This window comes from Uloborus diversus, chromosome 2 (assembly GCF_026930045.1).
Source record: "Uloborus diversus isolate 005 chromosome 2, Udiv.v.3.1, whole genome shotgun sequence".
NCBI lineage: Eukaryota > Metazoa > Arthropoda > Arachnida > Araneae > Uloboridae > Uloborus > Uloborus diversus.
Window position 1 is genome coordinate 55,697,472 of NC_072732.1, and position 13,972 is coordinate 55,711,443.

At 34.4% G+C, this 13,972-nt stretch overlaps 1 protein-coding gene across 1 annotated transcript in view; it reads right to left on the reverse strand.

Annotated features, from left to right (window-relative positions):
• Positions 1 to 5,217: 5,217 nt before the first annotated feature.
• The window catches only part of LOC129217147 (uncharacterized), a 125,850-nt gene continuing 117,095 nt past the window's right edge, over positions 5,218 to 13,972 (reverse strand). The window contains exons 4-5 of the mRNA XM_054851408.1: positions 9,819 to 9,906; positions 5,218 to 5,501 (exon numbers count right to left, since the gene is read on the reverse strand). Coding sequence (XP_054707383.1) covers positions 5,421 to 5,501; positions 9,819 to 9,906 — 169 coding nt within the window. The 3' untranslated portion in view covers positions 5,218 to 5,420. The remainder of the gene's footprint in view (positions 5,502 to 9,818; positions 9,907 to 13,972) is intronic.

Consider the following 13,972-nt stretch of genomic DNA (forward strand, 5'->3'; position numbering starts at 1 on the left):
CGAACGTCCTCTGCGTGCCTTCGTTTTTTTTTTGACTTCCTCAAACCTGTGCGAGTTTGTTTACTTTATTATTATTTTTTTTGGCGCCCTTGAACCTGTGGGCCTTTGTTTTTTCACGCCATCAAACCTGTGCGCTTTCGTTAATTTTTGCACCTTTAAAATCTTTGCGCCCTTGAACCTCAGTTCTTCTGTGCCCTTTGGTAGCTAAGGTAGGCGCCCTCTTTGGGGACCCAGTCCTTCCCTGCCCGCTTGTCGATCTTTGTGATTTATAATCCTCTCCAACGAGATTGTCCGCTCTCTTCCCGTCTTTCTATGTCAGCGATAGTGATAATGGTCCGCATGCATGTCAGTATCCAGTATTTCGTGCTTGTGCTTCAACGAGAAAAAAATTCTGAGACAAGTTAGAACTGAAGAGTAAAAAACCAAAACATTGTGCTGTTGATTTAGTGATACATCCCTAGCTAAGCGCCGTCTTAATAATAATAATAATAATAATAAAAGCCTTTTCGATGTTAATGTAGTGTTACAGAATTTGCCGCCCCTAGCGAAGTGCTGCCCGGGGCGAGGTACCCCCCTTTGCCCCCCCCCCTACGCTACGCCACTGCGTAAGAACACTATAAATATTTCATGTAACAAAACCTTTGTTTACCAGTGTTATCAAAAGTGGAAAATGATACTTCTTTGTCTTGTTTGGCTAGCGCTAATTGTTTTACATTTGTAGCTGAGTTATTTCTCAAATTGCCGAATCGGTTAATTTTAACTTTCTTCTGTTTCGCATGTTTCCAATTTCAGAATTATGATTTAATTCTGTTATGCATCATCATTAAAATTCTCACGGATACATGGTGGTAGTTTTCTTTTTAATTGATCTTCCATTGTTTCTTTAAACGTATCGAATTCTGTAATCTTTCTACCATTTTAATCTATACATGATAAAAAATAAAAATGGTTTACAACTGATAAGCGAAATCTCGCCAAGGGTTCTTTGCTCGCACAATACAAAAACTATAACCCTAAACTACAATCGCACTATTTTGGCGATGAAAATTCTCAGCGTTAAACATTCTTCATTTCGTTCTACGATAATACAAGAAAATATTTTGCATACTGTCCATTCCAACTAAATGCTGCAGTAAAATAAGGTTAGTTAAATTATTTTTAAACGAGGCGGAGATGAAATCCATTATTCTTCTACTATTGTCATCAAATCCTTCTTTCGAGCTTAAGATTCAAAAAAAAAAAAAAAAAAAAAAACCCTGGCATAACGTTATCCTCTTTCAAGAAAAAAAAAGTGCATCGAATAGACGAGCATATTCGTTGATAAAAAAATGCAACGAATGGACGAGCATATTCGTTGATAATTTCATGCAATGCGTTAATAAACACACATAACAAACTGCCTATGTTTACCAACAGACACACGTGAAACGCAATGTTTTACCTTTTTCTTTAATTTTGTAAATCACCGCAAGATAGCGTATTCGAGCGCTGCAGTTGATAATTTTTCGCAAGACAGGGAACTTCATTACCGGATGAGAATTATTAGTTATAGGTACTTTCATAAAATGAGATAATATAAGATCACCAGAGGATTGCTAAATAATTGTTTTCAACTGACGATAAAACCAGTGCCGGATCTACGATTTTTCCGAACCGGAGCAAAATTTTATGTCGCACATATCCATCTTTCCTTTAAGTTTTTATATCTATTCGCAACTCCAACAAACTATAGGGGGCACTTCGCAAAGTTCTCTGAATAGCTGGATTAGATGGGACATCTTCCCGCAAAAATTTTCTTTTTCGTGCGAAAAAGCGAAAGCATACGCATTTCGTCGCAAAACAATGATGAATAAGCTCAAGACGTTTTGGAATTACATCTTACTTACAAATAAAAATGAATTCAACATTTTTGGTTAAATATTTGTATAATTGTAAATAGAAGAAAAAAATTAGGAACTTAATCTTAAGAACTTAGTTGGACCAGTTAATCAGGACGGTGAAGGTGTTCTAGTGTGAGGGTGCATACCAGCATCAAGACTTGGAAGTTTAGAATTTTTTGATAAAATAATGAATCATGCCGTTCATTTAAATATTTTAAAAACCAATTTACAACTCTTAGCCAAAAATTTGGTTATCAGAAACAACTTGGTTTTTTTTTTAAATCAAGATAACGATAAGAAGCACACGGTTTTCCATGTTTGCGTCTAGTGTCTCGAAAATTGTGCTTAAGTTCAGAAAATACCCCCTCAATCTCCAGATTTGAACTTAATGTAGCATTTTTAAAGATATTTGGAGGCTAGATTACGAAAATGCGGCTTTGAAATGAAAATAGCGCTAGAAACAGTAAGACTCGAAGTGTGGTTGAACACTTACTCAGAAATTACACAAAAAAAGAAAGAAAAAAAGAATGAAATTTATTCCCAGACGTTTAAAAGGTGTTGTTGATACTGCATGATATTCTGCTAAATAATAAATTAGTAAAAAGTTAGATTATTCAATAATATGTAGACATTTTTTTAAGAGTACGATGACTTTTGAGAGATAAAATTTCCGGCACTTTTTGGTTTTTGATTTTTAAAAAATAAGTTTTAGTATTCAAAAAAAAAAAAAAAAAAAATCCTGTAGTTTTGTTGAAAATTGATCATAGATTCTTATAATTAAAATACCTATTCCGAAATATTAAATCTAACCAATGCATAGGGTCCTATTTCATTGAAAGTCGTAGGTGTACGAACACTTTTGGGAGCCACTATATATAGTTTTACTACTGGTGTCCCTAAATAAAGGAAAAGTGCTAATGGGTTTTTTTTTCCTTCAGTCAAAAGTAATACTTTTAGTCGGTGAAATTGATAGAATAAGGGAAAAAAATAACATGGACTCTGAAAATACTTTTATTTTCCCAACAGTTATTTTTTAATTAATTTTTTAGAATGTCCGATTTTTCAAACAAGGCGTGGTCTTGATGCGTCACAAATGAGGCTCTCTGGCGCATCTTTCCACTGCATTTCCACGTTATGATAATCAAGAAACGAATTAAAATTGCGCTCTACGCTTGCTCTCAACCATATCGTTGCCAATACACGTGAGTAAAGATGCAAATTAAATATTTTGCTCTGTGAATGGCAACACGAAATGGCATTTCATCACTTGTGATTTCATCGGCAGCAGCTTAAACAATGAAAGCGCACCAACTTAAGTAATTTTTTTTTAAATATTAAACTGAAACAAATTATTTAAAAAAAAAAAAGGTCAGATCCTATGTTTCTAAGCATGCTCTTTCAGAAAAAAATACTTTTAAAATTTTGGAAAAGGCCCCATTAATATACTATCAAGAAATTGCCATTTACTCAGCGCCTGGCAGGCATGGATCCAAGGAGGGGGAACTGGGGGGAATGCTCCCTTCCCAAAACCCTAGATAATTCCGAGGGTTTTATTTCAGATGACAGAGTAATATTGATGTCATAACTATAAAACCCGTCTACCAAAGACGGTTTAATAAATGACCAAAAATGTGAGTTATCACTACCAGGGAAATCCTTAAGCAAAAATATCCCAAAATACCTTGAGTCTAAGCCTAATCTGGAGTAATCCAGTCCAGGACCCTTGCTTCGAGTGGCAAATTCAAGTGTATCGATAGAGTCCAAGCGCAGGGCCACACACCGTTCCTATGGCCAAGGTCGTGCGTGCACGCCGGCGCCAGAGTCAAAAAGGCTCCAAGCTCTACCGATCAAAAATGCTCCAGTCGGAGGAGAAAAATTTTCGACCAAAAAATTTGAACTTTTCACAAAATCTAAAGGTGGCGAAGAAATATATTGCTCATTGAAACTAGCCATCCGTCTCACTGCCTATATCTAACAGGAAAAATTATTGCCTTTTTATGTCTAAGCATGCTTTTCAAAAGCACAATCTTTTACACTGAAAACACGTGCCGCTAATTAATGCAAACATTCGTATTTTTCTTCGTCATCTGGAGCCGTGAATGCTATTTCGGTATGTCTATCAAAGTACACAAGGTCGAGCATACGAGGCGCAAGAACCTATTCCCTACTTAGGTTCTGGTGATCTATCTCCTGTACTTGTCTCTAAATTATTGATGTTAGCAGACCTGGATTTACGTATAAGCTAAACAAGTTATAGCTTAGAGACCCAGCGTTGTTGAGGACCTCCAACTCCCGAAAAACTACCCGATTCGTTCAAAAAAAGAAAAATTAAATTGAATTTTGACATCTTGAATTCAAATTATGTGTTTCGCAATCACGAGTGTGTGTGTTTGTGTGTGGGGGTATGTGTTTGCGTGTACGGGTTATGTGTGTGTAGGCATGTGTGTTTGTGTCTGTGTGTGTGGGGGGGGGTATGTGTATGTGTGTGTAGGCATATGTGTCTGTGTGCAGGCATGAATGTGTGGGTAGTTGTGTGTATGTGTGTGTGTATGTTTTTGTGTGTGTATGTGTGGGTGTCTGTATGTATGTATGCGTGTGTGTATGTGTGTATGTGTTTGTGCATGTTTGTGTGTAGGTGTATGTGTGTGTATGTGTTTGCGTGTAGGTGTGTGTAGGTGTATGTGTGTATGTGTTTGTGTATGTGTGTGTAGGTGTATGTGTGTGTAGTTGTGTATGTATGCTCGTGTGTGTATGTGTTTGTATGTGTGTATGTGTTCGTGCATGTGTGTGTAGGTGTATGTGTGTGTATGTGTTTGTGTGTAGGTGTGTGTGTGTGTGTGGGTGTGTGTGTGGGTGTGTGTGTGGGTGTGTGTGTGCGTGTGTGTGTAGTTGTGTATGTATGCGCATGTGTGTAGGACATGGATGCAACCTGGAGATGGCTTTCGCTATAGGAGCAGCATCGTGAGGAGCCCGTCGACGGTGATGGTGCGGAGGGTGGCGGTGGGGAAAATCAAAGGAACGTCAAAAATTGTCAAGTGAGAACAATAAACAATCGTGATTGCTCAAAAAAAAACTTTAATTTTCAAGTGCTTGAAAACCTTGAACACTTTGGAAATGTAGTTACAAACCTTGAATTTTAGAATTTCATATCTTGTTAGTTCTCTTGCATGAAAAACACTGAGATAGCATTTAAACTACACATGATTTACTCATGGAATGGAATCTTAAGCACTTTTACAATTTCTAAAATTAAACGGACGATTAGTTGTTTTTTCTTGAATTAGTTTCGGATTCATCATTGCATTAAAAGTGGTAGAAATAAACAGTTGTTCAGAAATATTTTTATTTTTCTTTCCAGCGAACATTACAGTGGCTCTAAATGCTATTCTGCAATATGAATGACAAAGTTGGCATCAGTGGAGTCTTTGTACATAAAAATGATTTTTGTAATGATTATTATTGTTCATTTGTTTGGAGGTAAACGTAACTAATTTTCAGAGGAGCTTTCTCAACAACAGCTTTGAGTTTTTTCAGAATTTTTTACTTTTCATCTTCGTAATAGGAACGTTCATGATTCTTGAACTTCAGACTTCCGAGTAGAATGTCTCGCATGATTCGTTCCTGAAACAAACAAACAAAAAATATCTTTATAATGAAGCATATTTTGATAATTGACAAAACTCACTGTAATATCTAGCATGTAGCATGTTATGTATGAGTAGGTTTACCAGATTTCTGTAATGTACAATCGGGACACCGGAATACTCCTTCAGCCCTCCAGCATAACGAGTATTCAAAAGGATACACAACATACCCCTGGTTGGTTTTTAGAGTGTTTTAGAGGGAAGTTCATTCTCAATGCTATGATTGCTCAATGAATGAAAGGCTACTAATTATATGCCTAAACAAGGGGTAAGAAATAATACATGACGCAAGCAGATGCATTAAAACATTTTATTTCTTACATGTTAATATTTTTAAGTTACTTTAGTAAAAAGAAAAACTTTGAATGAAGAATAAAAGTTTGAACAGTAATTATATGTTTTTTGCTTTGACCAGGACTTTTTCAGAAAGGCTTTTTTGTTTGAAAATCCTCACAAGCTAATCCGATAATAATTTTAAATGGCAATATTACAAATATGTACCTGAGAGCCAGACTAACGTAAGTCACAGGATCGCTACTTTGCAGGATATAGGAAACACATTTGTCTGACGTGTGCAAAGGATAGGAAGCGCACTACTCTTTTAACACTGGTAAATAATTATTGAGTTTCTTTCTTTCTCTCTTTCTCTCTCTCTTTTTTTTTAGAATTAAGTTTGCATGGCTCGATGTGGACTAGGATTTTACATACAATGCAGTCGCAATTTTTGTACTTTCATCAGTCTGGCTCTAAGGTGCAGAAATGATAAAGTTAATATTTCAAATAATCCTTCATATTTAATTAATTTTAGACTTTTTTGGTCATGTATAATCAAATCTATATTTTACTGGGACTTGAAGTAAACCGGCCGGAACACCGGTATTTTGTCCGAAACCGGGACGTCTGGCAAGCCCATGCATGAATGAAGTTGACCTGTATCAACCCATTCGCATTTTACGGAAGCCATTCAGTTTCAATTTTGGGCTTTTCCGTGTTGATAATCGAATCTTCCCCTTAACAGGGAACGACACAAATAGTGTCATTTCGAAAAAAGTCGAAATAGGTGTAATCGAAAGAACATCTTCAGATATATATATATATTTTTTTGACGCAAAAATTATTTGTCTAAATCTGCCCGTTATCGAGATACAAGGTCTTAAAGTCTCTGAAATTTTAAGATTAGTTCGAAATTTAAAGACTTGGCGAGAAATTAATTGCGCAAGTTCACCGCCTGCATCCTTCTACAAATCGTGCGAAAGATGTTTTCTATTATTCTCAGTAACTCGCTAAATTTGGCGACTTTTCTTTTAATGTTGCCGACTTTGAGATCTCATACTTCGACACAAGGGCAAATAACTTATGCGTCCAGAAACATGTTTTACAAAGTTCTTTCAATTGCTACTTATTTAATTTTTTTTCGTTTACACTATCGTGTGGTTTCCTGGTTATGGCTGTTTCCTTGAACATTAATAAATGTGAGATCTATTTTATTAACAAGTATTTACTCTTTATTGATTTGTGTTACACACATAATTTTAGTGTGGTAAGACATCTTTCATACATCTACACAGTTATACGTCTTTTTCATTTATACGTCGTTTTCATAAATTTCCTATTCATTCCTATTCATTTCAATGAAAAAACATATCATTTATTCTTCGTGAAATATCGGTTATGCGTCGTTTTCTCTCATTATAATTTGAAAATTTTCTAGCTGTTAATCTTTCTTGGCTTCTACTGAGAATTAAGGGTTATTTCGTCTGTCAAAACGCTAGTGAAAAAATATTTTATGCACTTACTTCAATTTCCAATGGTTTGATTAATGCGCAAATGCTCTCAGCAGGTCAGATTAAAAACAATTTTGAGTGGAACTCCTGGCATGCACCGAGTAAAAATGATATAATTACATCAATACTAGCGATACGCAAGTTATTTTTGTACTTAAAAGGTATGTTTTATGAAAAAATCTTTTAATGTTTTTAGCATCAGCAGCTATTAACAGAAAAACAAAAAAAGTAAGTCATTACGGAAAGACAAAAAATGACGTCTCAAAAACCTTTTTAAAACCTTGAAACTAATCCTCTTATCGTTGCCTCAGAACAACAGTACGATATCTTAGTGTTATTACTGGAATTAGATGACTTACTGTTGCTTTGAGGCGACGGTATATATAATAGCGAATGATCGAGTAACGCTCCTGACGTCATCAACAATGAAACTCGCTCCACGGCATGATAATTTGATAATATTTTTTGGTAATGTTTGACATGCAGGGAAATGCTTTATTTTGACAGGGCTGAACTGGATCCGGTAACTTAACAGTTTTACTGGTAACACTCATTTTAGGAAAATGAAGAAACAAAAACGTTGTCAACAAGAAACGCTGTCTACTAGAAACTAGAGTTTAGGGTTAAACCACTAGAGTTAGGGTTAAAATTTCAACTATCATAAAGTTATCTAACAGGCAATTGCTTCGTTCAAATGTAGAATTAATTTTCACCCGTCATACCTTAATGGGCGATTTTCTAGTAATTTTATAAAATTGCATTAAATCCTAAAAAATCAAAGTTATTTGTTAATGTTTCGATTATACGTCGTTTTCATTAATGCGTCGTTTCACGTCAGTCCCTAGAAAGACGTATAAACAACGCGTTATTGCATAATCTTTACTAATAATAAAGCTGAAAGTCTGTCAGGATCTCTGTCTGTCAGGATCTCTGTGACGCGCATAACGTCTAGACCGTTCGGCCGATTTTCATGAAATTTGACACAAAGTTAGTTTGTAGCATGGAGGTGTGCACCTCGAAGCAATTTTTCAAAAATTCGATGTGGTTCTTTTTCTATTCCAATTTTAAGAACAAAATTCTCATAAGATGGACGAGAAAAAAAACGAAATTATCATTACGTGAAACCGTAACCAAGCCAATTGACGAGAAAATTCACCATACATTATATGTAAATATACAGGCGAACCAAAAGATCTTTTAACTTTCTATTACGGGCAAAGCCGTGCGGGTACCACTAGTTTTTCATAAAAGATGATTAAAATTGCTAAGAATCATTTGTTTTTAATTATTATGGTGAAAATTTTTGTTTTGTTTTGCAATAACGTCTCAATTTACCGACATGTGTTTTGTTTTGAAAATGTGAAAAAAAAAAAAAAAAAAAAAAAAGATTGTAATAGTTTGTCGTGATAACAAGATGCTTAATTTTTTATTACTTTAAACGTCGAGTACTAATTTGATACCGCGCAAAATCTTCAGCATTTAGAGGTTCTTACAGAGCGGCGGAGTCAGAGTTATATCGGACTGGTTTTGGGGTAAAGGAGTCGTTGTCGAATGCTCAGAAATTCCAGGGGTCGGAGTTGGCTAAAAGTCATATATATACGTACTTTTTTTTTCGTTGCTAATTTTAGCTGAAAAACGTTTTTCTTTCAAAAATACATTCCATATGTTTTTTAACCACTCCAGGACTCGCGTTAAAGTGAGAGTGACCTGAAAACTAGAACGAATGAGATTTTTTGTCACACCATTTGTTTCCCCAAAAAATTTTAAAATTCTTTTTAGATGAAAATATTTCATTTAGTGCTTATTCTAAACGTCACATGTTATATAAAATAATAATAATTGCTGAAACAAATAAAATATTTTCTGAAATAAAATGAAACTTTTTTTTTTCTTCTCTCTCTTGGTGTGAGCATTTTGCTCACGACGGTGAGTTCTGGAGGTTTAAAAGCTAAAATTGCTGGGAATTCGGATTTGAAATGCGTAAAAAATAAATAAATAAAAAATACCTCCATGTCAGTGGTAACTACATCTGTGGTTACTGATTTTTTTTTTTTTTTTTGCTTAGTTTGTAGTGTAATACGCAACTTAAAAAAAAAAGTAATGTAGTGATTAGTGTAACCCAAAAGATAGTAGTTTGTAGGGGTTCCTAGAAACTTTTTTTGACATTAGTTTAGTAAAGAAACAAGGTTTAAATTCAACTATTTTCATTAATATAACTCAGCCTAAAAGCAAGGATCAACGAAACGTTCAGTCGTGGACATAATTAAAAAAACGTGATCGCAAAAACGATAACTTTCCTTGCATGAGTATGAAAATATTACATTTTCAACAACATTACTTCTTTTTAAAACATTTATCCTCTGAAAAAGGGTAACACGTTCGCGAGTTTTCTTTGAATTTACCGAATTAAAATTTTGTATGGAGCTCTTCACTTCAAAATGCTTTTTAGTGGTTCACAATCGAAAATAAATCTATAACAAAATACATTATTAGGAAATTTTGAAACTTACCGCCAAGTCACTGTCAACTTCACTTTTGTAATTTGGGAATTCAAAACTGTCGTCTGAGTTATATGTTTTTTCTGCATCTTCAATTAACCTGGAAATATGAGGAGGAAATTGAAATTTGAGGACAAATCAGCAGTCCAAAAATATCTTTGCAGTTATTTTAAATATGACAGAAATGAAACTACTTTTGATGTTTTTTTCCTGGAATTTGTTCATATACTTTAATGAGATATGAACAAACGTGAAATAAAGAAATTCAAACATGTCACACATTTAAACTCCACAGGTGCAGCTTTTTAACTTTTTCTATAGGGCCATTCCATGTGACAGAACGGGGCATTCGGAGTAGTTTTGTCACTAGAATTTGTTTCATAAATACAAATAATATAAGCTAGAAATTTAATTTTAATAGAAACAGTAAAACTTTGTCATAAGAACTATATAAATCATAAAAAGTTAGTCAAATTGAAGAAAAATAATTGAATGATATGCAATACAATGCCTGTGAAGGAACCAGGGTTGCCAGACGTCCCGGATTTCAAGGGGACGTCTGGCAACCCTGGTTCCTTCCCGTATGGAAATTCCACGGGACGGCTTAGGTCCCGTATTCTAGCTAATAACAATATTTTGTAATAAGAGACAGTATTTTAAGGTAAAAAAAAATTAAGTAAAACGAAAAAAGTTGACCAAATTAATTAGCACCTGTTCCTATTCGCAACTCCAGAGCTCGAATACGCTACCTTGCGGTGATTAACAAGACTAAAGAAAAAGGTAAAACATTCCGTTCCACGTGCTTTCTTTGGAGAAAATTACAGGCTTTAGAGAGTTTGTGGTGTAATGTAATTTCAGAGGAATAGAAAAGAAAGTTTCCCATAAACACGATGAAATATTACTGTCATTCATTAAGCTTCAAAGCAAGTTAGAAGTTACGGTATCTGTTTGTTTTACTTTTTTCATCCGCCATTAGACAGTGGCTGCAGCGCCCCTATAGTTTATTGGAGTTGTCGATCTGTATACTGAACTTCGTTCTATTGCTTGATTTATTCTTTGAGTTAGAGTTTCTCCAAAAGTGTACCCACAAATAAACATACTGAGAGGAATCTTTCAAAAGCTATTGAAACATGATTGTTTATCACCTATTAGAAATACACCATAACCAGTAATTCCCTCAACCACAAAAATGTTAGCCCCCCCCCCCTTTTCCCTCTTTGAAGCTTGTCCCGTATTTATTGTTCTTAAGTATGGCAACCATGGAAGGAACGGGACACATACGAGATCCATTCTATCTCGGTTATTTTATTGCATACTAGTGTGGTATCCGCACGACTTTGCCCGTAGTAGAAAATTAAAAGGTCATTTGGTTGGCCTGTATATTTGCAAATAATGGATGACAAATTTCTCACCAATTTGCTATGGCTATTTGCTCACCCATGTTACGGTTCCACGTTATGATAATTTAGTTATTTACTGGTCCACGTTATGATAATTTGCTCGGTAAAATGTTTTTAAAATTGGAATAGAAAAAGAACAAAATTGAATTTTCGAAAAATCGCTTCGAGGTGCACACCCCATGCTACAAACTAATTTTGTGTCGAATTTCATGAAAATCGGCCGAACGGTCTAGGCGCTATGCGCGTCACGGAGATCTTGACAGATAGATCCAAACAGAGAGATTTTCTGCTTTATTTTTAGTAAAGATTCTTCAATTATTTTATTTAAAAACGATAACTTCTAATGTTCTACGCAATTCTCGTGACAAATCCTTATTGTTGCTATCAAAGGTAAAATTTCTAGCTTATTGTATTTGTACTTATAAAACAAAATATACTGACAAAACTAGTTTAAATTTCTCGTTCCGTCACATGCAATGGCCCTATATTCTTCTCAAATACGCCTATTAAATGAGAGTAGAATTATCTATCTCTCTGTTTACATATTCTTCATTGCATTTCCTTTACGCGAATACAATTCGGAAGTGCTTGGTGTTTGAAAACAGATGAACAAATGAGAAAAATGTAGAAATATTTTCCACAAAACATTTGTCCACAAAATGAAAAAAAAGGGGGACACTTATATTATTTTATAATATCTAGAAAACAAATTCACGTTTCACTTTATCTAAGTAAAACTAATAACAATTAAAAACTAAGAAATTCAATTGGCATTTTAGAGTACTCGTCATAGTGGCTCATTCAACTCTAATAGAACTCGATCGAATCGAACACAATCAATTGCATCAATCAATCACTCAGCCAGAAATTTTCATTTCTCCGCTCAAAAGGAAATTTCTCGCTACGATACTGGAAGATGAAATTCGATCGAATCGAGCAAAATCGAGTTGAATGAGCCCTTTATTCAACAACAAGCACTTCCAATTTGTAAACTTTAGACAAATAAAACTTGAACCAAGCACAGAAAGAAAGCACACCGAGTATAAAATGCGCTTCAGCAGTTAGAATCCAAGGGGGATTCTTTGGATTTTGGCGTAAATGTAAGGGTGATGGCAAGGCTAATCACCTTGCTGTGATTTTTACATTAAAAAATCTAGTTTGGACCCCACACCACTTCCTTTTAAATCTATTTAATAATCGATGTTTTGTAATAACTCAAAAGAATGAGTGCGTACACTCATGTACGAGCGTTAGAAGCAATACTTCTTTATTTTTAGACATTTACCTACAGATGTAAAGAATATAGTAAAATTGTATATTTTTGAACTGATACTTTCAAGTAGAATTGTATATTTTGAGAATTGTATATTTTCAGTAGCAAAGAAAAATGATATTTTTATCAGCGTCTGTGATCTAAAATTGCATGAAAAATTCTATGAGAGGTGTGTAAAGAACAAAAATGCCACATAATAGTGCATTAGAGTGATCAAGAAGACACTTTAAATAATTATGCCTCAAGTTTGATGCGAATCAAAGCAAAAAAATGTTTACAGAGATTTATTTTCGAAGTTTCAATTATTTTTACATTAATTTTTGAATAGATATCTCGTTAACTATCGCCAACAGCGCCAAACTGAAATTTAAATAAATGAAAAAAAAAAAAAGAGCCACATTTGTAGCCAACTTGGCGATATGTTGCCAAGTTTGCGCCCAGAGCGCAAAATATCTCTAAAGTGTTGTAAAAAACCCCTTTTGGAATATCTGAATGAAACCAAAATGGGAGGTGCACAACTAGACCCCACTCAGTGAACATGTACACTGTACATACAGAATTTACACCTTCTACGACGTACTGTTTTTGAGTTATGCAAGATACATACGAAAATACATGCATATGTATATTACATACAAATGCATACTGACGTCACGAGAAAATTCGATATAATTAACTCGAGGATCGTCAAAATGAATATTTCGTCTGTTCTTACGTACATATGCTATGCATATGCGGTCAGACCGAAAAAACTACTCAAAATTCATTCGTGGGTGAGTAAATTTCAAATTTAAGTTGAAATTTGAGGGATTGTTTTTTTTTTTTTTTTCACGACTGTAATATTTCCTTTACGATATGAAATAGCAAATAAAAATACTTCATGCTTACGGTAATTTTGAAGATCGCTTCGCACTGATGCCTCGACACCTGGGGTGGAAAACCATCCTCCTGGAAATAAAAATGTATTATTCAAAATGGCATACTAAGCATCATTTAGCGAAAGGGTTGAATAGTGTAATAATAATTACAACAATAAATACGGCTGGTTTGCAGTTTTTCAAAGGAAGTAGTGCACAAAAAAGTGGTTGGAATAGATAACAGTAATTTTCCACCGACTTCCGCTTATAATTTCGATTAAATAAAAAACATTAAAAGGACATTCCTCGGCTTATGATCTAAATTATTACTAGTACATTTGAGAAATTTTATGTAAATAATAGTGCCTAACAGCCTAGTTCTAATATTCTGTTGATTTTTGTTCTAATATTCTGAAGATGTTTCTGTTTCAACACTAAGAAAGGCAACCTAAGGAAGGCATGTAATTATTGTTTGTGGGCATATTTGCTTGATGTATGAACACTAGACGGTGGGATGATTAACCTTGACGAAGAGGATTTATGACACAGCATTTGCTCCACTGATGTTCCGACATGGTAATATGGCAGCTTTATTTTCTTGAATTGAAATAAATATAAGATTCAAGTTAATTAATT